The 26752-nt window shown below is 35.2% G+C and overlaps 2 protein-coding genes across 2 annotated transcripts in view; both read left to right on the forward strand.

The window, feature by feature from the left end:
• Nucleotides 1-26752, forward strand: part of SMC6 (structural maintenance of chromosomes 6) — a 78316-nt gene that overhangs the window by 41426 nt on the left and 10138 nt on the right. Inside the window, exons 17-23 of the mRNA XM_059942172.1 lie at nt 3349-3509; nt 6939-7074; nt 11994-12074; nt 13182-13352; nt 19086-19223; nt 20213-20358; nt 23743-23868. Of these exons, the coding sequence (XP_059798155.1) occupies nt 3349-3509; nt 6939-7074; nt 11994-12074; nt 13182-13352; nt 19086-19223; nt 20213-20358; nt 23743-23868 (959 nt within the window). The remainder of the gene's footprint in view (nt 1-3348; nt 3510-6938; nt 7075-11993; nt 12075-13181; nt 13353-19085; nt 19224-20212; nt 20359-23742; nt 23869-26752) is intronic.
• LOC132377087 (ubiquitin-like modifier-activating enzyme 5) lies at nt 8211-9519 on the forward strand. The gene has a single exon (XM_059943112.1). It carries the CDS (start codon nt 8309-8311, stop codon nt 9353-9355), a length of 1047 nt encoding a protein of 348 aa, XP_059799095.1. The 5' UTR covers nt 8211-8308; the 3' UTR covers nt 9356-9519.

Below are 26752 nucleotides of genomic sequence, written 5' to 3' on the forward strand. Positions count from 1 at the left end.
CCTACCTCAAGAAACAAGAAAAATCTAAAATAAACAATCTAACCTTACACCTAAAGAAACTAAGAGAAAGAAGAACAAACGAAACCCAAAGTTAGTAGAAGGAAAGAAATCATGAAGATCAGAGCAGAAATAAATGACATAGAAACAAAGAAACCAGTGGCAAAGATCAATAAAACTAAAAGCTGGTTCTTTGAGAAGATAAACAAAATTGATAAACCTTTAGCCAGACTCATCAAGAAAAAGAGGGAGAGGACTCAAATCAATAAAATTAGAAATGAAAAAGGAGAAGTTACAACAGACACCACAGAAATACAAAGCATCCTAAGAGACTACTACAAGCAACTCTATGCCAATAAAATGGACAACCTGGAAGAAATGGACAAATTCTTAGAAAGGTATAACCTTCCAAGACTGAACCAGGAAGAAATAGAAAATATGAACAGACCAATCACAAGTAATGAACTTGAAACTGTGATTAAAAATCTTCCAACAAACAAAAGTCCAGGACCAGATGACTTCACAGGTGAATTCTATCAAACATTTAGAGAAGAGCTAACACCCATCCTTCTCAAACTCTTCCAAAAAATTGCAGAGGAAGGAACACTCCCAAACCCATTCTATGAGGCCACCATCACCCTGATACCAAAACCAGACACATACTACAAATAAAGAAAATTACAGACTAATATCACTGATGAATATAGATGCAAAAATCCTCAGAAAATACTAGCAAACAGAATCCAGCAACACATTAAAAGGATCATACACCATGATCAAGTGGGATTTATCCCAGGAATGCAAGGATTCTTCAATATATGCAAATTAATCAATGTGATACAACATATTAACAAATTGAAGAATAAAAACCATATGATCATCTCAATAGATGCAGAAAAAGCTTTTGACAAAATTCAACACCTATTAATGATAAAAACTGCAGAAAGTGGGCATAGAGGGAACCTACCTCAACATAATAAAGGCCATATACAAGAAACCCACAGCAAACATCATTCTCAGTGGTGAAAAACTGAAAGCATTTCCTCTAAGATCAGGAACAAGACAAGGATGTCCACTCTCACCACTATATTCAACATAGTTTTGGAAGTCCTAGCCACAGCAATCAGAGAAGAAAAAGAAATAAAGTAATAGAAAGTGGAAAAGAAGTAAAATTGTCACTGTTTGCGGATGACATGATACTATACATAGAGAATCCTAAAACTGCCACCAGAAAACTACTAGAGCTAATCAATGAATTTGGTAAAGTTGCAGGATACAAAATTAATGCACAGAAATCTTGCATTCCTATACACTAACAACGAAAGATCAGAAAGAGAAATTAAGGGAACAATCCCATTCACCACTGCAACAAAAAGAATCAAATAGCTAGGAATAAACCTACCTAAGTTGGTAAAGACCTGTACTCAGTAAACTATAAGACACTGATGAAAGAAATCAAAGATGACACAAACAGATGGAGAGATATACCATGTTCTTGGATTGGAAGAATCAATATTGTGAAAATGACTATACTACCCAAAGCAATCTACAGATTCAGTGCAATCCCTATCAAATTAACAGTGGCATTTTTTACAGAACTAGAACAAAAAATCTTAAAATTTGTATGGAGACATAAAAGACCCCGAATAGCCAAAGCAATCTCGAGGGGAAAAAAACGGAGCTGGAAGAATCAGACTCCCTGACTTCAGACTATACTACAAAGCTACAGTAATCAAGACAATATGGTACTGGCACAAAAACAGAAATATAGATCAATGGAACAGGATAGAAAGTCCAGAGATAAACCCATGCACCTATGGTCAACTAATCTATGACAAAGGAGGCAAGGATATACAATGAAGAAAAGACAGTCTCTTCAATAAGTGGTGCTGGGAAAACTGGACAGCTACATGTAAAAGAATGAAATTAGAACACTCCCTAACACCATACACAAAAATAAACAAAATGGTTTAGAGACCTAAATGTAAGACCAGACACTGTAAAACTCTTAGAGGAAAACATAGGACGAACGCTCTTTGACATAAGTCACAGCAAGATATTTTTTGACCCACCTCCTAGAGTAATGGAAATAAAAATAAACAAATGGGACCTAATGAAACTTAAAAGCTTTTGCACAGCAAAGGAAACTACAGACAAGATGAAAAGACAACCCTCAGAATGGGAGATAATATTTGCAAATGAATCAACTGACAAAGGATTAATCTCCAAAATACATAAACAGCTCATGCAGCTCAATATGAAAAAAAAAAACAACCCAATCAAAAAATGGGCAGAAGACCTAAACAGACATTTCTCCAAAGAAGACATACAGGTGGCCAAGAAGCACATGAAAATCTGCTCAACATCACTAATTATTAGAGAAATGCAAATCAAAACTACAATGAGGTATCACGTCACACCAATTAGAATAGGCATCATCAGAAGATCTACAAACCACAAATGCTGGAGAGGGTGTGGAGAAAAGGGAACCCTCTTGCACTGTTGGTGGGAATGTAAATTGATACAGCCACTATGGAGAACAGTATGGAGGTTCCTTGAAAAACTAAAAATAGAATTACCGTATTACCCAGCAATCCCACTACTGGGCATATACCCAGAGAAAACCATAATTCAAAAAGACACATGCCCTCCATTGTTCATTGCAGCACTAGTTACACCAGTCAGGTCATGGAAGCAACCTAAATGCCCATCGACAGATGAATGGATAAAGAAGATGTGGTACATATATACAATGGAATATTACTCAGCCATAAAAAGGAACGAAATATGGTCATTTGTAGAGACATGGATGGATCTAGAGACTGTCATACAGAGTGAAGTAAGTCAGAAAGAGAAAAACAAATATCGTATATTAACGCATATATGTGGAACCTAGAAAAATGGTACGGATGAACCGGTTTGCAGGGCAGAAATAAGAGACACAGATGTAGAGAACAAAGGTATGGACACCAAGCGGGGAGACTGGCGGCGGGGGGGGGGGGGCGGTGTGATGAATTGAGAGATTGGGATTGACATGTATACACTGATATGTATAAAATGGATGACTAATAAGAACCTGCTGTATAAAAAATAAATAAAATTCAAAAATATATATATCAGTTTGTCATAAAACATCATTTCTTATGTTTTTAAGACTCTTAATAGTTTAATTCTTTGAATCTTGAAAGTTGTTTTTTTAATTATTTTATTTTTCTCATGGAATTATTTCATTTGAATGTTTAAATAAAAATACTTGAATCTTAAAGTGGTAATAGGTAATATTTTGAAATTATATACAAGAGAAATGCTTTGGCATTTTTTTAAAATGTATTTTCCCCTCTATTTTTTTAGAATAATTCTGTAGCTCGTAAAGTAATGCAGTCCCAAAAGCCACCCAAAAACTGTAGAGAAGCTTTTACTGCTGATGGTGATCAAGTTTTTGCAGGGCGTTATTACTCATCTGAATATAAAAGACCTAAGTTTCTCAGCAGAGATGTGGATTCTGAAATAAGGTTAGTGTCCAGTGTAGCTTTACTGTATTATTCCCACTAGTTCTTTGGGGTTCATTTCTTTTCATATTACTCTATTAGTAGTTATGTAAGTGAAGAATTGTGAGTAATCTGTTTGGTCTTAAAAGATCATTTATCTGGATGTAGGATTCTAGATTGACGGTTATTTTCCATCATGACTTTGATGACAGTATTCTGGGCTTGACGAGCTGGTCTGCACATTGATTATTACCTGTCTGCAAGGAGGTAAGGAGCTCAACTCAGAATGTAAATTAGCTACATCACTATACCACTGTTTAGTTTTGCTGATTTTTCTCAGCGAGAGTACAAGTGTGGTGGGTATACATTCTGGCTCAAGGTCCTTGCTGTGTCTCTGCTTGGTACTTTGAGTTGCACTGTTCTAGAAGAAAAATCAGTCGGCACTGTTAGATCAAATGCTTAGGGAGGTAGAGCTGCTAGAGGAGACGCAGTGAGAAGCCAAACAAAAAACTAAAGGTACTTAATAAGATTCAAACGCGTGCAAAAAGAATTTTTGGTACGAAAAAGCATGATTTTCCCAACTGAACTGTCAGTTGATGAATTGATAAGGTGGAGCTGAATTAATGACCTAGAAGACCTCAAGCAGAAGAACATAGAACTTAGGTAAAAGCACTATCTAAGAAAACTAAGTAAAAGTGAAAGTATTCTAAATGGCTTTTATATATAGGGGCAAATGAGGTTTTTTTTAAATAGATATCTGATTTTCAAATTATATTAGTTATTTTTGTATGATTATGAGAGCAGCATAAAGCAAAATAACCATAGTGAATATTGGAAAGTTTAGTAAAATTTCTTTTTTAGCAACAGAAAACTGTTGAATGACCTGCAACTTGTTATTACAGCACTCAACACACATTTTAAATTGACACTGAATCTTTGTGATAGGATAGATGAAAATTCATCAATGTCTGAACGTACCTGTATAAAAGTGACCTGTAAAGTGATAAATTTTTGTCCGCTGTGCCATGACACTTAAATCAGGCCCTTCTAATTCTTAACTGGGTAAGACTAAATTATATAGTACTCAAACAAACATGAATGCAAATGTATAGGCAATATCATGGTAGTGTTACTGTGTGTAATTCATGCTTTTTCTTTCAACAAAAAATGCCTTGTGCATTTGTGTTCCACATCTTTAAAAAAAAGTATGACATTCTTGGAAAAGGTAGTAAGTGTATCAGCAGCAAATCAGGATCCCTGATTCTAGCATTTTAGTAGTAATGGTTTAAGACTTACTTATGAAGTTAATAATTGGCTTCATTTTTAGCTAAAATATTTGCATCAGTGTGTAGTGGACAGAGCTTTTGTTTAAAAAGCCAGATGAACATTGGTTTTTTAAAAATTGTTTCTCACCTTGATAAACTTTATTGATTGAAAATGTACTAAGTTATCATGATACTTAAATGATATTTGTGTCATCTGTTTTGACCTGAACCAGTATGATAGTTGTCTGATATTTGGAAATTTAAAAAAATTCACTGGTGTTTTTTAATTACGGAAAATATAAATTGGAAAACAAAAGTAGCTCATAATTCCATCTCTCCACAGTCCCTGTTGACATTTTAAAAATGATTAAAAGTAATATAGGCATATGGTGAGAAAATTCAAACAGTACAGAAATGTATGCAATGAAAAGTGAAGCCCTTTGCCCCCGCTTAGGTATAATGTTTTCAAGGTTCATCCATTTGTGCTGTGTATAAGTATGCATATGGTTTCTGTGTCTTGCTTTTTGTCTCTCAATGTTACATCTTGGAAATGGTTCCATATCAGGACACTTAGAGCTGCCCCTTGGTATGGCTGTTCCATAATCCACCTGACCAGTTCCTGTTGATGGACATACATGTTATCTGCAGTTTTCTCCTACTGTAGCAGTGCTGCAGTGAGAACACACATGTATATCTTGGAATACTTCTGAAAGTATGTGCATCGATTAAATTCTAAATGGTGAAAATGCTGAGTCAAAGGATATGTGAATTTAAAAACTTTTTAATAGCTGTTGCCAAATGACTGTCATTGTTTTATTAACATACAATTTATGGCCTGACTTTAAATATTTAATAACATTAAACAATTACTAATATTTTTAATACTTAATAATATTAAATGAGCCTTAATATTTATTAAAATAAATAATATTTAAATTTTATTTTATTATTATATAAGTTGATCATTTAATAGCAATTGCCAAATGACTACAGAACAATTGATTCCCTAATCCCCTCTCACACTATGAGTATATGAAGTATGCTTTTCTATACCCTCATCAACTCAGCACTGGCAGATTCCTGTTGATGAAAGATGGCTCTGAAAAAGTTTTTGCATCTGGCTCCATTTTTACCAGAAATACCACACTTACTCTCCTCTTTTTCTCATTTTATCATTTGTTTATCATTCATTCAGCTAACATCATTGATTTTTGTTTTTAATTTTGAGACTTCCACAAGGTAGCACGTTTCTAATAGTTCATCAAATTAAGATGCTCTATTATTTTATATACCAGTAAAAAAGAAAAGTATTGATAGTTGAACCATGGACTGGAAGATGATTTCAGAATTCAGAGATGTTCAAATGTGGAAAAATGTGCATCTTAGTGAAATCTGGCATACACTCTTTATCAGAGAAAAGTTGTTCTTAATTGCACAGGTGGTTCTCTTCCACCAGGCACAGAGTTTTAGAAGAGAGAGTCAGTGAGACAGGAAAAGATCACTTCTGAAGACAGTTGCCTCTGCTGGCATAGAGACCCCTTATGGCTTTGGCATCTGCTGACCTTATCCTCCACCTCTTTTCATTGTTCTCTCCTTCCCTTTCACTCCCCACACATTCATAGCATGTATTCACCACAGAAAATGTTGAGCTGACCTTCAGTTTTACTGACCTTCAGTCTTACTTGTTTTTCACCTCTCTGTACCTTTGTGTATTTCTCTCCATCTTCTCCTCTAGGTGGTCCATCTGGTGAAAACTTCAGAGAACACAAGTCAGTTGTCACTTCTCCCAGACTTACTCTTAGGTTCCCGTGGTATTGTGGACATATAGTGCAGTGTCCTGTTCACATTTCAATGTTATGGTTTATTTCCTGATGTTTTGCCTTTTTGTTTGATTCCTTTATGCCTTAATTTTTTTTCTACCTCTGCCTATCACTGTGCACAATGCCTACCACAGATAAATCATAAATACTTACTAATGAAGTAAAATTTAATTCCAGTTTAGAAGATGTTTTTTGAAATCTCTGTATTTTCATGTTATGAATTACTTGGTAGGAATAGAGAACTGGTTTAACTGCATAGGTTTTGCAAAAAAGCTATTACAAATAGGGCTTTCTTTGTAAAGATCTAAATATTTGTAATATTCAGAAGTAAATTTAAAGTATTTTTTTACCCTCTCTTCTCTGTTAAGTGACTTGGAGAATGAGGTTGAAAATAAGAAAGCCCAGATAGCAAATCTTCAGCAACATTTGTCTGCCCTTGAAAAGGATATTAAACACAATGAAGAACTTCTTAGAAGGTGCCAACTACATTACAGAGAGTTAAAGGTAAAAAAACATCATTTTGTTTTCTCAGCTTAATCATTTCCAAGTTATTTTTAAGGTCTTAACATTCATTTAGTTAGACAAATAGTTCTCAAATATTTTGGCTCAAGCCCCTTTACAATCTTAAAAGAGCTTTTGCTTGTGTGGGTTTTATCTATCAGTATTCATATTATTAAAAATTAAAGCAAAATTTAAGTTTATTAATTCATTTAAAAATAATAAGTCCATTATATGTTAACATAAATAACATTTTTATGAAAAATAACTTTTCCAAAACCAAAAAGATTTATAAAAAGATTGACGTTTTTTATATTGTTTTAAATCTCTAACATCTGGCTTAATAAAATTCACCTGAACTGTCATATCAGCTTCTGTAATCAGTCTGTTGCAATATTACACATCATAGTTATAAACCTCCTGTACACCTGTAAGAAATTGATAGTAAAATTGGTCTTACAAAAAATAATGCCGGGCTTCCCTGGTGGCGCAGGGGTTAAGAATCTGCCTGCCAACGCAGGGGACACGGGTTCGAGCCCTGGTCCGGGAAGATCCCACGTGCCACAGAGCAGCTAAGCCCGTGCGCCACAGCTACTGACCCTGGGTGCCACAACTACTGAAGCCCGCGCGCCTAGAGCCCGTGCTCTGCAACAGGAGAAGCCACCACAATGAGAAGCCAGAGCACAGCAACGAAGACCCATCTCAGCCAAAAATAAATAAAATAAAATAAATTAAAAAAAAAAAAAAGCGACCCCCCCCCCCCCCCGCCAGGTGCCGCTGCTGGGCAGCGCTGGCCCACGACTTGGGCCGTGTCAGGAAATGCCAGAAGGGCCTCGTGTGTTTGGATTTAAAATTTTCAGTCAGCCTCAGAGTTGGAGGCCTCAATTCTAAAGAAAGCAAAACCACTTTAGTCACTACGGGTAAATACAAACGCCGAAGCCTCCTCCGCCTCCAAATTTAATGCACCGGCAGGCGGAAAACCTATAGCGTCCGGTTCAGAAAAGGGCCCGTCAGGACCTCGAGCCCAGGAATAAAAGATCCTGGGGATTCTCCTGGCCGCCCGGTTGGAAAGGCAACATCGCAGGCCGCCGGCTCTGGACCCTGATGACCCGGGCCCTGCTTCAGCCCGGGCGAAGAGGGAAACTGAAAGGGTTGGTTTTTCCTTGAGGGGGAACGATGACTGCAACGCACCGGAAACGGCGCGCTGAGAGGCCCGCGGGAGCGGCGGAGACGCCGCCTGATGGCATTGAAACGAATGGGAATTGTAAGTGACTATGAGAAAATCCGTACCTTTGCTGTAGCAATAGTAGGTGTTGGTGGAGTTGGCAGTGTGACTGCTGAAATGCTGACAAGATGTGGCATTGGTAAGTTGCTGCTCTTTGACTATGACAAGGTGGAACTGGCCAATATGAATAGACTTTTCTTCCAACCTCATCAAGCAGGATTAAGTAAAGTTCAAGCAGCAGAACATACTTTGAGGAACATTAATCCTGATGTTCTTTTTGAAGTACACAACTACAATATAACCACAGTAGAAAACTTTGAACGTTTCATGAATAGAATAAGTAATGGTGGGTTAGAAGAAGGAAAACCTGTTGACCTAGTTCTTAGCTGTGTGGACAGTTTTGAAGCTCGAATGACAATAAATACAGCTTGTCATGAGCTTGGACAAACATGGATGGAGTCTGGGGTCAGTGAAAATGCAGTTTCAGGGCATATACAGCTCATAATTCCTGGAGAATCTGCTTGTTTTGCGTGTGCTCCACCGCTTGTAGTTGCTGCAAATATTGATGAGAAGACTCTGAAACGAGAAGGTGTTTGTGCAGCCAGTCTTCCTACCACTATGGGAGTGGTTGCTGGGACCTTGGTACAAAATGTGTTAAAGTTTCTGTTAAATTTTGGTACTGTTAGTTTTTACCTTGGATACAATGCAATGCAGGATTTTTTCCCTACTATGTCCATGAAGCCAAATCCTCAGTGTGATGACAGAAATTGTAGGAAGCAACAGGAAGAATATAAGAAAAAGGTAGCAGCACTGCCCACACAGGAGGTTGTTCAAGAAGAGGAAAAGATAATACATGACGACAATGAGTGGGGTACTGAGTTGGTATCTGAGGTTTCAGAAGAGGAACTGAAAAATTCTTCAGGTCCAATTCCTGACTTACCTGAAGGAATTACAGTGGCGTATACAGTTCCCCAAAAGCAAGAAGATTCTGTACCTGAAGTAACAGTGGAAGATTCTGGTGAAAGCTTGGAAGACCTCATGGCCAAGATGAAGAACATGTAAATAATGGACTGGCCTGTATTTTATTTCCTGTGTCTAAACCTGTTCCCTAGCAATTAAAAACAAAATCATTTAAAACTGAGAAAACTGAGGGCAACATCAGTTGACGTATAATCTTCACTGAACTGTTATACTGTTTAAAAATACTGTGACTATTGCTTGTTACTCTCCCCCCCACAACTAAATCAGAAACTCTCCTAAGACTTATGTTTCATTCTAGTAAGAAAACTTCAAAGGATTATTGCAGGCAGTTATAAATCTTATTTAAAACTTAGCCATTGAACTGTTTTGGCCTTTTGGGAGGGGTGGGAAGAAAGGACCAATTTGATTTGCCTGAGGCCATGGACAACAGAATAGTATGTGGTCAAGTATAGGGAAAGGACAAGAGGTACAACCTATTGATTAGAGCCAGCAGGCATCTACTCATTGTGTTTGGAATTGCTCTCTACAGGAAAACTGCCCACTACTACTAACTTGAGCAACAATGAATTTCAAATAGTAAACCTATAAAATAAAAACATCCTTTCAAATGTTTCCTGATGAAACACAAGCTGAAATACAGTCATTGGAAAAGTTTGTAAACCTCTGAATTATATATTCAAAACAAGACAGAGTCAAATAAGAGGAAGCTTTCTTCATGGATAGACAGATAAAGATATTTTCAGGATGTACAAATTATATTTCTGCACTGATTAAGAAAAAGCATATCATCTGTGGAACATATATCTGAGTCAGTGTGCTTTATTGAGGAGCAAAAGATAAATTTAGGCTAAGATCATCTAAATTATACCCATCATATGGGCTACCTTCTAATACTTTATTTTATTTAAATTTGATTCCGTGGGTAGTTAGATATTGGCAAAGGTTTGTCCTGGATAACAGACAATAAAAGAGGTCAAAATTGCCTCTGCAACGATTGACATGTATTTCTTCACAGGGAAGAGTATCATTTTCCCTGATCGTGACCACTAAATCGTAATTTGATAAACTGGTTTTCTCTGGATTTTGCATACAAATAATGAAGGCTTAGAGAACCTTGTTTGAAATAAATTCCTAATGGTTTGGAGAGTAATAAAGACACATGCATGTGTAACCATTATCTGTAGGCTGGTACTATGCTAGTCTCCTATTTTGATGACTTTTTTTGCTCTGAAAAGATATAAATGTCTAAATTCTATCTCTAGGAGGAAAATGTCATTAAAAAGTTAAAAGTGCATTTCCCACTTGTAAAGTAAAATTGTAAAAATAATTTCAGAAAGCCCCAAATATCAAATATGTTTAATATATTAGCTTTGAGGTTTTAGCATACTGCGATTCTTATGTTTAGAGTGATGCCAGGAAAGTATGGGGATAGTTTCTCTAGCCTTGAAACATATCTACGTTGCCTTAGTAGGTCATTTGTTGTTGTTTAAAATTTTAGTGTAGTCATCTGTAAAATAACTTTTCTAGTTCCTAGAGATGCTTTGAATTTCAAAAAAGAAATGCAGTCTTTCTAAGTCCCATTCCTTTGGTATACTAATTTGGTACCTCTGGTACACTAATTTGGTACCTCTGGTACACTAATTTGGTAATGCTTTACTTATAAGTTTATATAGTTTGATAAATAGCTAGAACCTACTATCCTTTTTTTAAAAAATTTTTATTGGAGTATAGTTGATTTACAATATGTGTTAGTTTCAGGTGTACACAAATTGAAACAGTTATACATATATATATTAGAACCTGCTATCTTCTAAAGACCTTTTTTCTGTTCTTAATTTGGCACTGTACCCTGCTGGTGTCTTATACTGTACCAAATCTTATCTAATTTTTTTGTCTTATATCTTCCATTAAAGTTATTATCTTACCAGCAAAAAAAAAAAGCTTTTAAATAAATAAATAAATAATAATGCCTTAGTGTTTTTATGAAAATAGTGTTGACTTCATGGACCCTCTGAAAGAGTCTCAGAGACACCCAGGAGATAGTGGGATTGGACTTTAAGAACCACTGGAGTGGGCTTCCCTGGTGGCGCAGTGGTTGAGAATCTGCCTGCCAATGCAGGGGACACGGGTTCGAGCCCTGGTCTGGGAAGATCCCACATGCCACGGAGCAACTAGGCCCGTGAGCCACAACTACTGAGCCCGCGCTTCTGGAGCTTGTGCTCCTCAACAAGAGAGGCCACGACAGTGAGAGGCCCGCGCACCGCGATGAAGAGTGGCCCCCACTTGCCACAACTTGAGAAAGCCCATGCACAGAAACGAAGACCCAACACAGCCAAAAATAAATAAATAAATAAATAAATAATTAAAAAAAAAAAAAAAAAAGAACCACTGGAGTAATCTTTCCATAACTGAGACTGGATGTTTCAGGAAAGTACTTTCTCTGTGGACTCAACACTGTCATCATTTTAAATGCTAAGGTGGAGTACTTATATCTGCTTTGCATGAGAGTGGATTAGCAATAATGGTGATCAAGGCAGACTTTATACATACTTTTCTTTGGTTCATTTAATACTAATGTGTCTCTTTCATTAACTATGGAATCCTTCTGTAACATAAAGCAGAGTAGAACTTTGTTGATTAATACATCCTTCCCCAGGGTTTTTGTTTTTATTTTTCATTTATTTCTATTTACTAAAATCTAAATACTTTTTTTCAAAAGATGAAAATAAGAAAAAGTATTTCTGAAATTCGGGAACTTGAGACTATAGAAGAACACCAGTCTGTAGATATTGCAACCTTGGTAAGATTCTTTTCCTCAATTTAAATGTAATGTTAAAGGACAAATCTGTCATTTAAGTTAAGAGTATCTACTCTCAGCTTTATAAAAGAATCCTTTTTTGAGGCTACTTTTTATGATTACTATGTCCATTTACAAATAAGGTAGAAACTACCTGGTGTATGGCCTTCAAGTTCCTTAATATTTTGTATATGTAACTTGCATACATTGTAATTGGTTTTGTCTTCTTCTGTCGATACATGAAATAAAACTTTATCAGAGCTTATTATGTAAATAGTTCCCTTTCAAACCAAACTACCTAGCATAGTTTTTTTCAGAATTAATCAGTATCAATATTAGTGATATCTTTTAGTCAGTTGAAGTTGGTCTCTTTGCATTATTTTTTTTTCCAAGTTAATGGTTTTAATTCACCGCATATTTGTTACTCTATTTTAATTTCTCTTAGACATCTTTTTATGACATTCAGCTTAGCTCCCTGGATTACCATAAGTAGTGAATTAGATAGATTGCAGAGTCTTGTTAAAATGAATCAGTATTTACTAGTTGTCTACCCTCGACCAGGCATCATGTTAAATGCTGAGGGACACAACAGTGAACAAAACAGATCAAGTCCCTGCACCGATGGAGCTTTACTCTAATAAGAATTTGTCTTCATTTTTTATTAGTAATCTGGTTTTCCACTTAGTGTTTTTCTGCTTTCATTACTTTTATTGATAGACTAAATTTCTTAAAGGTATGGACTGTGTCTTGTTTATTTTTGTTTACTCAGCGTCTAACACATTGTCTGGCATAAGATATATATGTATATACATTATATTTTGAAAGAAAAAGTGAGTAGATAGAATAAAAGTTACCCCTTTTGCTTATGACCTCAAGCACAATATAGTTTGTCTTCTAAATGTAATCCTTTTATATTTTTGAACCTATTTCTTCTACCTCCTAATTTACTATTAAGAGTATGAAAATATCATAATTTGTTATTTGTATTTGTCTTTAATCTGATTTACTTGTAGCCTATAGTTTCTCCTCTTCTAGAATTGTTTGTACTGTTTTTCTGTTTGATTACTTAAGTGTTTTAATTAATTCTATATGCTCTGTAAATGTCGCCAGGAAGACGAAGCTCAAGAAAATAAAATCAAAATGAAAATGGTTGAGAAAAATATGGAACAACAAAAAGAAAATATGGAACATTTTAAAAGTCTGAAAATAGAAGCAGAAAACAAGTATGATGCAATTAAACAGAAAATTCATCAGCTATCAGAGCTAGCAGATCCACTTAAGGTATGTATTATTGTTACTCTACTATATATATTTTTTATGTTTCAGTTTTATATATGTGGTATACTGGCTAGATATTACCTCAACAGAATTTATGGCTAAATGTAAATATAACTGTATAAAACCGGGCTGTAAACCAACTTTTCATCATTAGATCAATTAGAATTAGACACTCTGCTCACACCTTTAAGGAGAATAAATTGCCAAATTTCTGACCCCCCAGAAGATTACAGCTTTTGTTACCTTTTTATTTTGTGAGATTTTTTTCTTCTTTTAGAACTAGAGGCAGGACATCTTATCTGTCTATACTGTTTCTGTGCTTACCTGTTCTCTTGTCCCACTTTTCCTCAATAGCTGAAGAATTAGTTGATATAAAAGCCAACTTGAAATAAAATGCTACCCAATTCCCATTTATTAACATATCTGCATTATATTCCAGCTAGAATTCAATTAGCTTTTTTTTTTTTTTTTTAAAGCACATACTTTTTGGAACCAAAGTAGGGAAATAAAGTTATTTAACAATTAAATTATGTAAATTTCACCATGTTTAATAGCTTTGTTGTCAAGTAGCTTACTATCATTCTCATTTTTATGAATAGCTCAATTCTCGAAACCTCAAATTTTATTTATAAGACATTGAAAACAATTAATAGTATGTTTTAAGAGGAGAAAGTTTTATTGATGATATAACCCCCTTTTTTTGCAGGAAAATTACCCCTTTGAATCAAAATGTATTTAGATATTTTAAAAATTGAAAAGAATTTGCGTGCATATGAACTTTACTGTAATTGTCTCCATTGACAATTTTAGAAAACATAATTTATTAAAAGAAGTTAGAGGAGGAGCTGAGCAGAAACAGCTTTTCTCTGTTTGCGGTGGCCTCTCTACAGCTGCTTTCCATAGAGCTGTGATTCCTGCCTGCTGTTGTAATGCAAGGTGGTTTACTTTTTTTCTATTTGAGATAAGAATAAAAAATGGGAAAATAGACTGATAAATTACTGATTAAGAAGAATATAAAATTTTAATAATAAAGTTGTGAGGAAGGAAAAAGTATTAAGGATACTGTTGAAAAAGACAAATAGCAGTTACTACAGGAAATTAGAATTAAAAACACAAAAAGTCCAAGATAAAAAAGAAGACAAAATTAGTTTTTAAAAGAAAATAGAATAAGAAGAAATAAAATAAGTATGAAAATTGTCAGGAATAGGAGAGAGAGAATTCAAAACTCAGAAATTAGAGCAGTGAAGTTAAAACAAAGATGAGATAAAAGAAAATTTTAAATGGGTGAAGGATTGAGCAGGGAAACTTAAAATGATAAAGTATGCTAAAACAATATAGGAAAAGAAACAATTCTCACCCAAATTGTCCCAGATAGCTTAAAATTAAAAACAAAAAATGAAGGATAAGCTGTGTTCTGTTCTTTTAGGGACGTGTAGGCTAACGCAACTCCTGGAATTGGGAGTCCGTAGATAAGTTCAAGAGCAGAACATATGGGCAGAAGGCAGTATGAATTCTTGGTCTTAAGTTCCTTGCCTTGGTTGCAAATAAGTGAAAGCTAGATGAGTCCTTCAGTAAACCCGCATGCAGTCAGCCAGTAGCCAAGAGGGTTTTGCTTTGCAATATGACATCCCAGTAGCCATCAGTAACAACAGAACCAAGAATATTTGGCTAACAAAAGAATTTAATTCCTCCGAAACTGTCTTTGTGATATATTAGCAGCTTCTAAATATAATCTGTTTGCTATCAGGATGTTTGTTCATTTTATGTCAGAGGAGTGGTGAGGAGTGGAATACTCTGTTCAAATATGTAGTCATTGTAATCTTGGCATAAGATTTCAATATTTTTCTCCCTTTGAACAGTTTATTTTGATTTACACTGCAAACTTAATGCTTTAGTCACAAATTAAATTTTTTGTACAGGGAGCATGACCTTACGTCAAGAATGATGGTCTGCATTTTGGAGTAGGAGGGCCTCTCAGTTTCTGATAGGGATAATGAGTGTTTATTTGGATTGAGGCTGACTATGCTTTTGAAAATTCCAAGATCTAATGATCTATAGCTTTTTAAAACCTCATAATTGATGTAGAGTTATATGAAGCAAGTGGCTATAATACATACTGTAGCAATTTATCCAATGTTGTCGGGTAACTAAAATTGGTTATTTAGACATCAAAGAGAATAAAATTTTTCAATGATTCTGTCCCTTCTAGCACCTCAGCGTATTTTTTTAAAGGCTGAACTTTTTAGGGCTACATCAGAATTAATTTTAGATCTAATCCGACCTAGTCCTCACCCCAAAACCAGGATGAGTGTCACTAACTGGCCTTTAATATCTCTAAGTCTGTTTCACCATCAACAAAATGAAATTAAAAGAAATACTCTCTTGGTTTCTTTTTAGTTTTAAATTTGATGATACCTATGATATAAATTTATTAAATATATAAGGACAAGTCAAAAGCCATGATAAACATGGAGAAAAGAACATTAAATTCTTTTCATCCTATTTTATAAGTCACGTCTTTCCCTTTCTAAAGTTGCTAGGAGAAAAGATTAAGCAGCACAGATCTGCCCTGATATAATTGACCCCTTTGGCTCTAGAAAGCTGATTTGGTTCCCTAAAGCAAACGTGGACATATTTATTTTGAAAGTTTCTACCAAAAATGATTAGAAAGTTTAGTGTTCAACCATTCTGTTTCATAAACTATTCCAATTTCTAACTGTAGTATCTCCTACTATGTAAATGGCACCCATTTTCTTTCATTCTCCTCAAAGTAAAGGAACAGATGTATCTCCATACTCCATATAACAATGTTTTTATTTTTAATAGAACTCTGCTATAAAAGCTGTATATTATTAAGTGTCTACCTTGGGTGATAGTTATTTTTAGCAGTACGAACAAGATGCAGTAAATTGTATTCTTAGGTCAGCAAATAGCCTACATCTATTCTTTTATATGAGGTAAATACTTGCAATTTTTAGATACTTCACGTGTTCTTTTTCTTTTCGGGATATCTCCAAATATTCTGTCTTCCTTGATGCTGTTGTTTTGGTTTGTGTTCGTTTCTTTTTCCTTGTAACTGTGATTCTTGAGGCTGAACATGATCATCGTAGTATGTGTGTCCAGTACTACGCTCAAAAAGCAAACTGACTAAAATTTAATTGGGTGGTTATTAAATCAAGAGCCATTTTAAAAATTGAGATTCAGGGATTCTCAACCTACTAAAACAGAATCTCCAAAGGTGGAGTTTGGAAATCTGTTTATTTTTTAAAACATCCAAATTGATGATACAGAAGTCAAGCTGTATATCAGTATTTGAGAAAGCTGCTGCAATTGGTGGCTATGTGTGTGTGTATATATATATATATATATATATATATATATATATATATATCATCTTCTAAATAAAATCTTTTCACCAGGCTATGCCTCCTTTAAAGAAATTTGTTTACCGCATGTACTCAAATAGAAGGCAGATTCCCATAACAAGGGAAAAATCCAGTAACAAAGGAAAATATATTTTAGTTGCCATTCATATATGAAACTATTAGGCAAAATAATCAAAATCTGTACTTGACATTCGGTCTACTAATTTAATTATACATGAACAGAAAATCACAGGTACAAAGTGATATGTTTAACATTTAGAAACACTGCTTTGTTTCCATTTGCATTTCATGAATTAATTTTTTTAACCTTTCTCATGTGTCTTCTGGGTTGGCATCTTTATCGTGATTAGAGCTGTAGTTTGAGTAATTAGAAGAGTTGAGTGATGGATTTTTCCAGAGCTCTTGATCTTCTCTTTCATCTACATTATTTTAAGTATAGCACTTTTAATAAATCATCTTTTAATTTTAAATAGGGTAAAATTTACTCTTTTTTGTGTACGCTTAGGAGTTTTGACAAATGCATAAAGTTGTGTACCCAACACCACAATCAAGATACAGAACAGTTCTAACATCCCTCCCCCCTCCCCCCTTCCCAGATTCCCTTACAGGGCTCCTTCGTAGCCAAACCTCCCCCGCCCTTAATCTCTGGCAGTCACTGATCTGCTCTTTATCACTATGGTTTTGCCTTGTACATAATATCACGTAAGTGGAATCATAATATGTAACCTTTTGAGTCTGGCTTCTTTCATTTAGCATGGTGTATTTGAGAGTTATTCATGTTATCATTATCTGATCAATAGCTTATTCCTTTTTATTACTGAGTAATAATTCCACTGTATGGAAGTACCACAGCTTGCTTATTCATGCACCTATTAAAGGACATTTGGATGGTTTCAGTTTTGGTGGTTATGAATAAAGCTGCTCTGAACCTTTAAGTGTAGGTTTTTGTATGATAGGGTTTCATTTCTCTTGGTTAAGTACCTAGTACTATAGTAAATGTTGTAGATTTTTAATTCATTTTTCAATTATTCCTTCTATGTAGAAATATTACTGATTTTTGTATTGGCCTAGTATCCAGTGACCTTTCTAAACTCACTTATTAATTTCAAAACTTTTTCTTTGGAATTTCTTTATTCACAGTCATCTCTCTTTTAAATACAATTTGATTCTTCCTGTCCAATCTGTATACTTTTTATTTCCTTTCCTTATTTTAATTGAACCATCCAGGACCTCCAATAAATGTTAAATAGAAGCAATGGGACTGCACGTCCTTGTCTTGTACTTAATCTTAAAAAGAAAGCACTTGTTATTTCATCTTAAAAGTAATGGTGGGCTTCCCTGGTGGCGCAGTGGTTGAGGGTCTGCCTGCCAATGCAGGGGACACGGGTTCGAGCCCTGGCCTGGGAAGATCCCACATGCCGCGGAGCAACTGGGCCCGTGAGCCACAATTACTGAGCCTGCGCGTCTGGAGCCTGTGCTCCGCAACAAGAGAGGCCACGATGGTGAGAGGCCCGCGCACCGCGATGAAGAGTGGTCCCCACTTGCCACAACTAGAGAAAGCCCTCGCACAGAAACGAAGACCCAACACAGTCATAAATAAATAAATAAATAAATAAATAAAAATATGAGTATTATAAAAAAAAAAAAAAAAAGTAATGGTTAGCTGTTATTTGTTCTTGTTTGTGTTTCTTCTCTTTATTTCTTTCTTTTGGGATTAGCCAAGTAATTTTTAGTATTCCTTTTTAAAATGTCCTCTACTAGTTTGTTTAGCTACAATTTTTGTTTTTTTGGTTTTTTCCCAGTGGTTGCTGTGCATTACAATATGCATCTTTACCTTATAGTTTACTACTGTTTCCCTTTAAAGTGATCTTGGGATAGCTTCTTTACAATTATATTTTGTTCTCAAAATTATGAGGTTACACCTCCAGAAATGATGACCAAATAAGTCAATGTTAAATTTCTTCACATCTTTTCCTCCTCCACCCCAATTCACCTTTCTTTAAAACCAGGTTTCCTCTGTCAGGTACCTCTGTAATATACAACACTTGCATTGTTTTAAGCCTTTTCAGGCTATCGTAGCTTCCCAGGAAACCGCCTTGTTTACCAAAATAAAGTTGAGAACACCATAAGGTATGGAGACTTCAGACAAGAACTTTAATATGATAATGTGACTTTTCAATTTGGGAAACTCCTCATTTCTCTTCAGAAACGTATGGATATGAACTTAATAACACTTGCCTCTTAAAGCAGCATAATCCTGTCCACTTTATTGAGTTGTCAATTAGTTTATGCCTATGCTGATAATTTTTTAAAGCAATCTTTATAGATTATTTTGGTTTTATTTAAACAGGATGAATTGGACCTTGCTGATTCCGAAGTGGATAACCAAAAACGAGGGAAACGGCATTATGAAGACAAGCAAAAAGAACACTTGGTTACTTTAAATAAAAAGAAACGAGAATTAGATATGAAAGAAAAAGAACTAGAGGTTATCCATCATTTTTTTTAATGTTTTGTTTATACCCTTAGTCATGATTATTAAAGTGTGTTTTCCTAATGTCATTTTTTCCAGACATAGACATGTTGTCTGATGACTATCTGTTTTGTATGAAGTAACAGCTGTTTCAGTGAATCAACAGAGGAAAAGACTGAGGGACTCTCAGAGTGTGGGGACTTCTTAGACCAACATGAAGAGGACTTTAGGCAGCACTGCAGCATCCCCATGTAGTGTCACTGAGTGATTTGGAAAATGGCACTCCCTCTGCTGAAATAGTTCCTTAAATGCCCAGCTTGGCAAGTGCATACAGCTTTATGTCAGAAAAATGCTCCCCTGCCTCTGAGTAACTTGGTTGTAAGCTGGGTTGCAGTTCAGCTCCCACTCACTAGATAACCTTTGTTGACAACTGAAAGCAGCAGCCCTGTTTTTAGAGGAGAGTAAGTTGAGGGCAACCGTGGTTTAACCTAAAAGAGACGAATTCCAGCTTTGCTTTTACATGGCTTAGGAAAATGATTTAAACTCTGTAATTCATTTCCCTGCTTGTTTAAAACTTACTGTACTACAAATGTCGTGAATATAAATACTATGTTTAATATTTTACAAACACGAGGGTCTTTGTGTTTTCAGTACTACTTGAAGTTCAGAATCCATCCTAAAACACACAAAATGCTGTGTCTGACCTCAGCACCCTGGGTGCCAAACCTTTCATAACTGCTACTTGAAATTTGTTTCACTAGGAAGTTATGGAGCTCTTACAAATTATTAAAGTTGTGTACACCAATGCAATTTTCTCTTGAAGATTATGACAACTCTGGACCGTATTCTCAATATAAAGCTTAGAACAATAATGATATTAAACGTAATTAAAATACATTTCTTAAACATAAGTTCAGAATTCTATTTTGCATATTTTGGCACAAGTAGTACAGTGAATTGTTATGTCAAAGAAGAGTTTTAAAGTTAAACATCTGTTATCTTAGGAGAAAATGTCACAAGCAAGACAAATCTGCCCAGAGCGGATAGAAGTAAAAAAATCTGCATCAATTCTAGACAAAGAAATTAATAGATTAAGACAAAAGATACAGGCAGAACATGCTAGTCATGGAGATCGAGAGGAAATAATGAGGTAAGTGATTGCTCGCTTTTCTACTTTATGATATTATCCATAGATATATAATAGACAAAAAATAACATTTATATATAAATCTTAAATTTGGGTAAAGTGTTGCTATGGCATATAGTTATAGCTAAACTAGCCTTTCATACATGTATTATTAATAATAAACTTTTTTCCTTCGGAATTATTACAGAACTCATTACAGAATGACATTTTAACATAATTGCCATTTTTATACCTGTAAGATTCATATAGACATGAGGATATTCAGCTTCAGAAGTAATCAAAGAAATGCAAAGCAAAACAATTAGAAGCCATTTTCATATATATCAAGATGAAAAGAACGCATATTTCATGTCAGTGAGATTTCAGTGAAATGGATATTTTTATATTACTTGTGAAAATGGAAGCTCTAGTTTAGTTAGAGCGCGGGTTCTGAAGCAAGAGTACCTCAGTTTGAATTGCAATTCTGTTACCTACTAAACTGACTTTGGAAAGTTATCTAATCGCTCTGAACCTCAAATTTCTCATCTGTAAAATGGGTATAATTACAGTACTTACCTTATAGAGTTGTTATGAAGATTAAATGAGATAACCCATAATAAACAATGTATAGGATACATAATATGTTAGATGTTATTATTAGTCTTTCTGAAAAGTTTTAAGGTAGTTTATGTTAAACGCCTTTAAAAATTTCAGTTTGGCCAAGTAATTTTGTTGTTATAATCCAAAATGAAAAAAACAATTTATACTTGGATGTTTATTGCAGCATTAGTGTTTTTTTAGTTGAGATATGGTTGATTTACAATATTATATTTCAGGTGTACAACATGGTGATTCAGAATTTTTATAGATTGTAGTCCATTTATAGTTATTATAAAATATTGGCTATATTCCCTGTGCTGTACAATATATTCCTGTAACTTATTTATTTTATACATAGTAGTTTGTGTAACACTAAACAATTAGAAATTTTGCATAACTGGATGATAATGATTGAATTACAGTAGAAAATTATAGCTATTAAACTTTATGAAGAATTTTTCATATTAAAAAAGGCAGGGAACAGGAGTGATCTCAATTCTGTTTTCACAAACTTTGGGGAAAAAGGGGAAGAAACAAAAATAGTAACAAGTTTTTCTTTAAAATAGGTAATACCTTACATGTTTTAAAAATATAATGTGAAAGGGCAGACAATGAATTTTTTCACTTTTATTTTATTTTATTAAATTAATTTATTAAATATGCTTTCATGTTTCTGTATGCAAAGGCAAGATGATATGAGTATGTGTTTTCATCCTTGCAGATACAAAAAGTGGTACACTAAGCTGTTTTAGGTTGCTTTCTTTGATTTAATGATATATTTTGTAGATCTTTCCATATCAGTACATAGGCATTTTCTCATTGTGTTTTTATGTTTCAGAGTATTTAATCATCTCCTACTGATGGATAGTTGAGTTCTAACTTGATTTTTTGCTATTATAAATGGTGGTACACAACAAATAATTTTATACATGCATTATTTTGTATAAATTCGGGTTTTTGGTTTTTGTTTTTTTAATAGGATAAACTCCATTTTGGCAGAGTCCCCTTTCTAGGGATTGTCCTTTTTTTTTCACTCCTATCAGCAATGAGTGCCTGTTTCCCCACAGCCTAAACAATGTGTGATTATCTTAGGTTCTTTTTGCTGATAAATATATTTCCTAAAAATATATATATACACCTCAGTGTAATTTTAATTTGCATTTCACTTCTATTAAATGTGGTTAACATCTTTTCATGTCTTAAGAACCATTTATTTGTATTTCTTTTTCTGTGAATATTTTTGATGTGAGGAATGTATTTTATCTTTTTCCAAACGGCTGTTTAGCCATTTGAAAAGTTATTGGTCCTCTAATTGTTTTCTTAAGAATGGCCATAGGAGTAATATTTTTTGTATTTTTGCAAGTTCAAAACTATTTGTGTCTAGCTTTTGAGTTTGAAAGATAAGAGTTTAGCCTGGTATAAAAGCCCCGTTCTCCTGAGTATCTGTGTATCATGATGCTCATCTGTTACGTTCTGTAACTTATCCAGAATGTCAAATTCTGTGATCCTTTCCTTGGTATACACAGTGCTTTTTTTAAAAATATATAGATTTAAGTCTTACTTCTTAAAAGTTTTCTGGTATTTTACTTTTAAGTATTTTCTGTTCTGTTGTCTAGTGTTCTTTTTAGAGGTCTTCAGTTGTACATATGTTGCATGTATTTTTTCTTCTCTAGTTAATTTGTCTAACCATTTTATCTGGGTTTTTTTCCTGTTTTGTTTGTTTTTCTGATTTCTCATCTCTTTGTCTGTTGATGTTTTCTGTGTTGTCTGTTTGTTCCTATGCATCATCTCATTTTGTCTCATGTCTTTGCTTTTTTGCTTTTTGTCTACACTCCCTTGCCCCACCTTGGGTTCTGCAAGTGCATGCTTCTCCTCCTCTTGTCTGTTTGTAACCTGTTGTTGTTTACCTATCTGTTAGCTTTGAATTCTTTAATTTATCTTTTCCTGCAGTTCTTTCATTTCTGCTTTGAGGTATTCCTTCCTGGTAGCACTTGTGTCTTGTTTTGTTTTCTTTTGTTTTAATTTATCGTGTTCAATTACAGTTTTAATCTGCTTTGTGATGACATTGTTGTAATAAGTTTTCTTTGTCTGTAGAGAGAGTTTTGCTGCTCTTTCCCAGCGCTTTTTTTCCCCCCATAAATATCTTTGTATGTGTGCTTTGTTTGTGCTTTTTTTGTTATTCGTTTTTTAATTGGTTGGATTTTCTGGGACTGGACATTTGAAGGAAGATGGGGGACGGATCACTGAGAGCCTTGGCCAGGGTTCGCCCTTCATCCTTTGTCAGGATCTTTCTCTCCCTCACTACAGCAATGAGCTGTTGCCTCCACAGTAGCACCCTGAGAAGCCGTGTCTTCCCGGCCTCTTTGACCTTGTCTTGTTCAGGCTGGGGCTGGGGGGATCCTAATGCCCAACCTGTGTTCTTCTGTTCCTGCACTGGCATCTGTCACTAAGGGGAACATTTCTTGCCTTCTGGTGTGATCCCTTCCTTGCTAGAAGATCTGTATTTGCTGGTATTCTCTTACGATCAGCCACTCTGGGCCCCACTTGGGCACTTTCTTCACTTACTTTCTCTGCCTTCTCTAGGGCTTGCACTTTGTTTCTGCCCAGCCCTGCTAACAGCTCTCCCCAGTCAGGGCTGCATGCTCGCATTCTGGCAGTGTATTTGTCTGGAGATTTATGAAACCTGCTACTGCTGGGCCCTCTCAGTGCTCCCTGCGCTCCCTGTTCTTCCTATTAAATATATCTGAGATTTTACTTTATGTTTCATTGAATGGCATTTATTTACTTAACATTTTTTTCATAAAATAGGCAATATCAAGAAGCAAGAGAAACCTATCTTGATCTGGATAACAAAGTAAGGACTTTAAAAAGGTTTATTAAATTACTGGAAGAAATAATGACCCATAGATATAAAACATATCAACAATTTAGAAGGTAAGTGCATTAAAGAATATTACCACATATTGTACATTTTTGTTTTTTCTTTGTTTTCACATTCTCCCTTATAAATAATAAAATTAAATTAAAAGAACTTGCATGATTTAATCAGAAAAGAAATGGTGGTAGTGCTTGGGATCCTGGATTTGAAGGGACTTTTATAGTGAGCTTTTTAAACTTAAACTGCATTAGATATGCTTTACTGTATAACTTATAGATGGCTGTTCAGTGTATGCTTAAATGGGTCATTTGGAAGCTCATTGGTTCTGTTAACAGACTATTTCACTCTTGGACATTGCATGTTCTTAAGGCATACGAGTTTTGATGGGACATGTTAAGGCAGTTTCTCAGTTGATTACCATGATCTACTAGAATGGTGTAGCTCCATGGATGCAGAATCTATGTTTTGTTTGCTGCTGTATCCCCAGTACCTACTACTGTGCCTGAAATATAGTAGAAACTTGATATATATTGGTTGAATGAATGAGTACAGGATCGGCAAAACTGGATGTCATTAATATACCCAGAAATGTGCAGATTGACAGAGATAAGTTAACCTCAGCTAAAATCACAAACAGCAGAAATAAAGGACAGTTTATAGGGTAGGGTTGCCCTTTGATATACTTGGATCCAAGGCAGCCCTTGTCTTTCCGCCTAACCTCTGTTTTCCCCATGGCATTCCCTCAGTAACACGCGTTTTAACTGTACTTATACCAAAAACTATAATCTTAAGACTGTAGAAATTTTTTTTTAATTTAGCTCTAGTACGTATGGGGAAATTCAAATAAAGCCGTAATGAGAAACAGGCTTTGCATGTTGGACCATATTCCTTAACTAAACTATAGCTTAGTTTTTGAAATGTGTATTTCAGTTTTATATGCATGTTATTAGGACTTGACTTGAAGAGTTTTTAATTTTATCCTTCTGAGGCTGCCTTGCAGTTTTGTTAGGTGGGACCAGAGCAGGCTTTGGTGGAGGACTGATTTTTTTCCTACCTGTGAAGCTGTGTTCTTCTGGGTCCTCTACTGATATGTTGTGAGGTTATTCCACTCGTGCCTTTGGGAATATGAACTATTCCTGGCTCTGGGTGACCTCGGGGGTTGTTTCTGCTTCTGTTGGGTGTTTCTCTCACCAGCCTCGGGCAGTATCCTCACACTGACACTGATGAGGAGGGTACTCAGCCTGAGGCTCTCCCACCCGCCTCTGTGGTCCCCTAGAGCTCGCTCTGTGCTGCCCTCTTTCCCACACTCTGCTTCGTGAACCGGAGGTGCCTTGGCCACCCCAGACTCCTAAACAGGAAGACTTCTGGACTCTGCTTGGGTTTCCACTCCCCTTTACTCTCAACATAAAAGTCATTTGGGGCATTCACGGGGCTCAATTTGTTTGTTTCCCATCTTTCAGAGATTGTTTTGACTGGAACTGAATGCGACGTCTGATGTCCAGAGTCCAAAAACTCTTGCTTCATAGATTTTGTCCAGTTTTCTAGTTGTTTCACGCAGAAGAGTAAATCTAATGCCTATTACTGTGTCTTCTCCAGAAGCAGTAGGGTTCGTTTTCGTATTGTTATTCAGAAAATTTTAGAATATTTTCTGTAAAGGTATTGGTCTTATTTAGTTTATTATCTTGATATGTTTCTTCACCACTGACATGTTTTATATTGTTTATCCAATCTTGGGAGGACAATAAAAATGGTCAAATTTTTAAAATTGTTTATCTCTTTACACTGGAGAACCTTGCCATTTTATGAGGACAGTCTCTTTTAGTCATCCCATGAGTGGAAGCAATTGAAGAATACATATGAGTATTGAAAGAAAGAAAAGTTAACGGAAAATTCTGAAAACCAGCTAGCAATAGTTGTGGCAGCAAAAGAAAACTCAGACTATTCAGTATTTTCTAATGTGGAGATTTAATACAGTTTAGGAAGGGAATCGGGAGGGAAAAGAATAAAACGATAGTTATTCTGAAGAAAGGAGCCTTAGACTCATTAAGGAGCAAAGATGCTAAGAAAAATAGCCAGTCACTTGTCACCTAGATCTTATTTTCTAAATACCATTCCCCAACAAAAGGAATCAAGGCTCCTTTGAGAAATGGCTGATGATACCGGAGCAGAGCAGGGAAAGTATAGATGAGCCTCTTGCTATGCCAGAAAGTAAGGAAGTGCCCCCCAAAAATGTGGAGTCATGATAAAAGGACATAGGCAGCTTGAAGGGACTCCATTGGCAAAATCTGGGACAATTTGAAGACCAAAATAAGTAGGAACAGTAATGGATGATAACCCAATGAATAAAATAAGAACCTGTGACTGCATCCTTATAAATAGAAAGGTGGCAAGTAAATAAATGAGGAAGAAGGGAAAGCTCTTCCTTACAGCAGAATGCCATATGACAAATAAGTGAAGTTCACGTTGTGCTAGACAGTGCGTAAGGTATTACAGATACAGCATGATTAAGAGATTGCCTTTGCCCTTTTTGCTACTGTAAAGTTAGGAGGAGACAAGCAAATGAATAGGCAGTTTACCATTATCTTAACACTACTAGAGTTTAATTCTCTCAAGGACAAGATTCATGTCTTCTGTATTAGGGTGATATATAAATTAGTTGAATGATTGATACATTCATATGGACTGGCTGTAATATAATGGGTTTCATTATATGTGGGATGATATCTTTATTCATTTTATCGATGTTTGTTTATTAAAAAAGGAAATGAAGTGGTAAAAATGTGGAGACATGAATGAAATATAAAGACACAGGCAAAAATCATCTAGAATTTTACCTATTAAATGGGCACCAGTGTTAACATCTTGGCATATTTTCATCTGGCCTTACATGCTGGTGTAAAGATCATGCTGAATATACAGTTCTGTATCTCTGTAATCTTT

This window comes from Balaenoptera ricei, chromosome 13 (assembly GCF_028023285.1).
Source record: "Balaenoptera ricei isolate mBalRic1 chromosome 13, mBalRic1.hap2, whole genome shotgun sequence".
Lineage (NCBI taxonomy): Eukaryota > Metazoa > Chordata > Mammalia > Artiodactyla > Balaenopteridae > Balaenoptera > Balaenoptera ricei.

What these genes read in the sequence shown, in the direction of transcription:
- LOC132377087 (XM_059943112.1), top strand. Translation starts at nt 8,309, where the DNA reads ATGGCATTGAAACGAATGGGAATTGTAAGTGACTATGAGAAAATCCGT.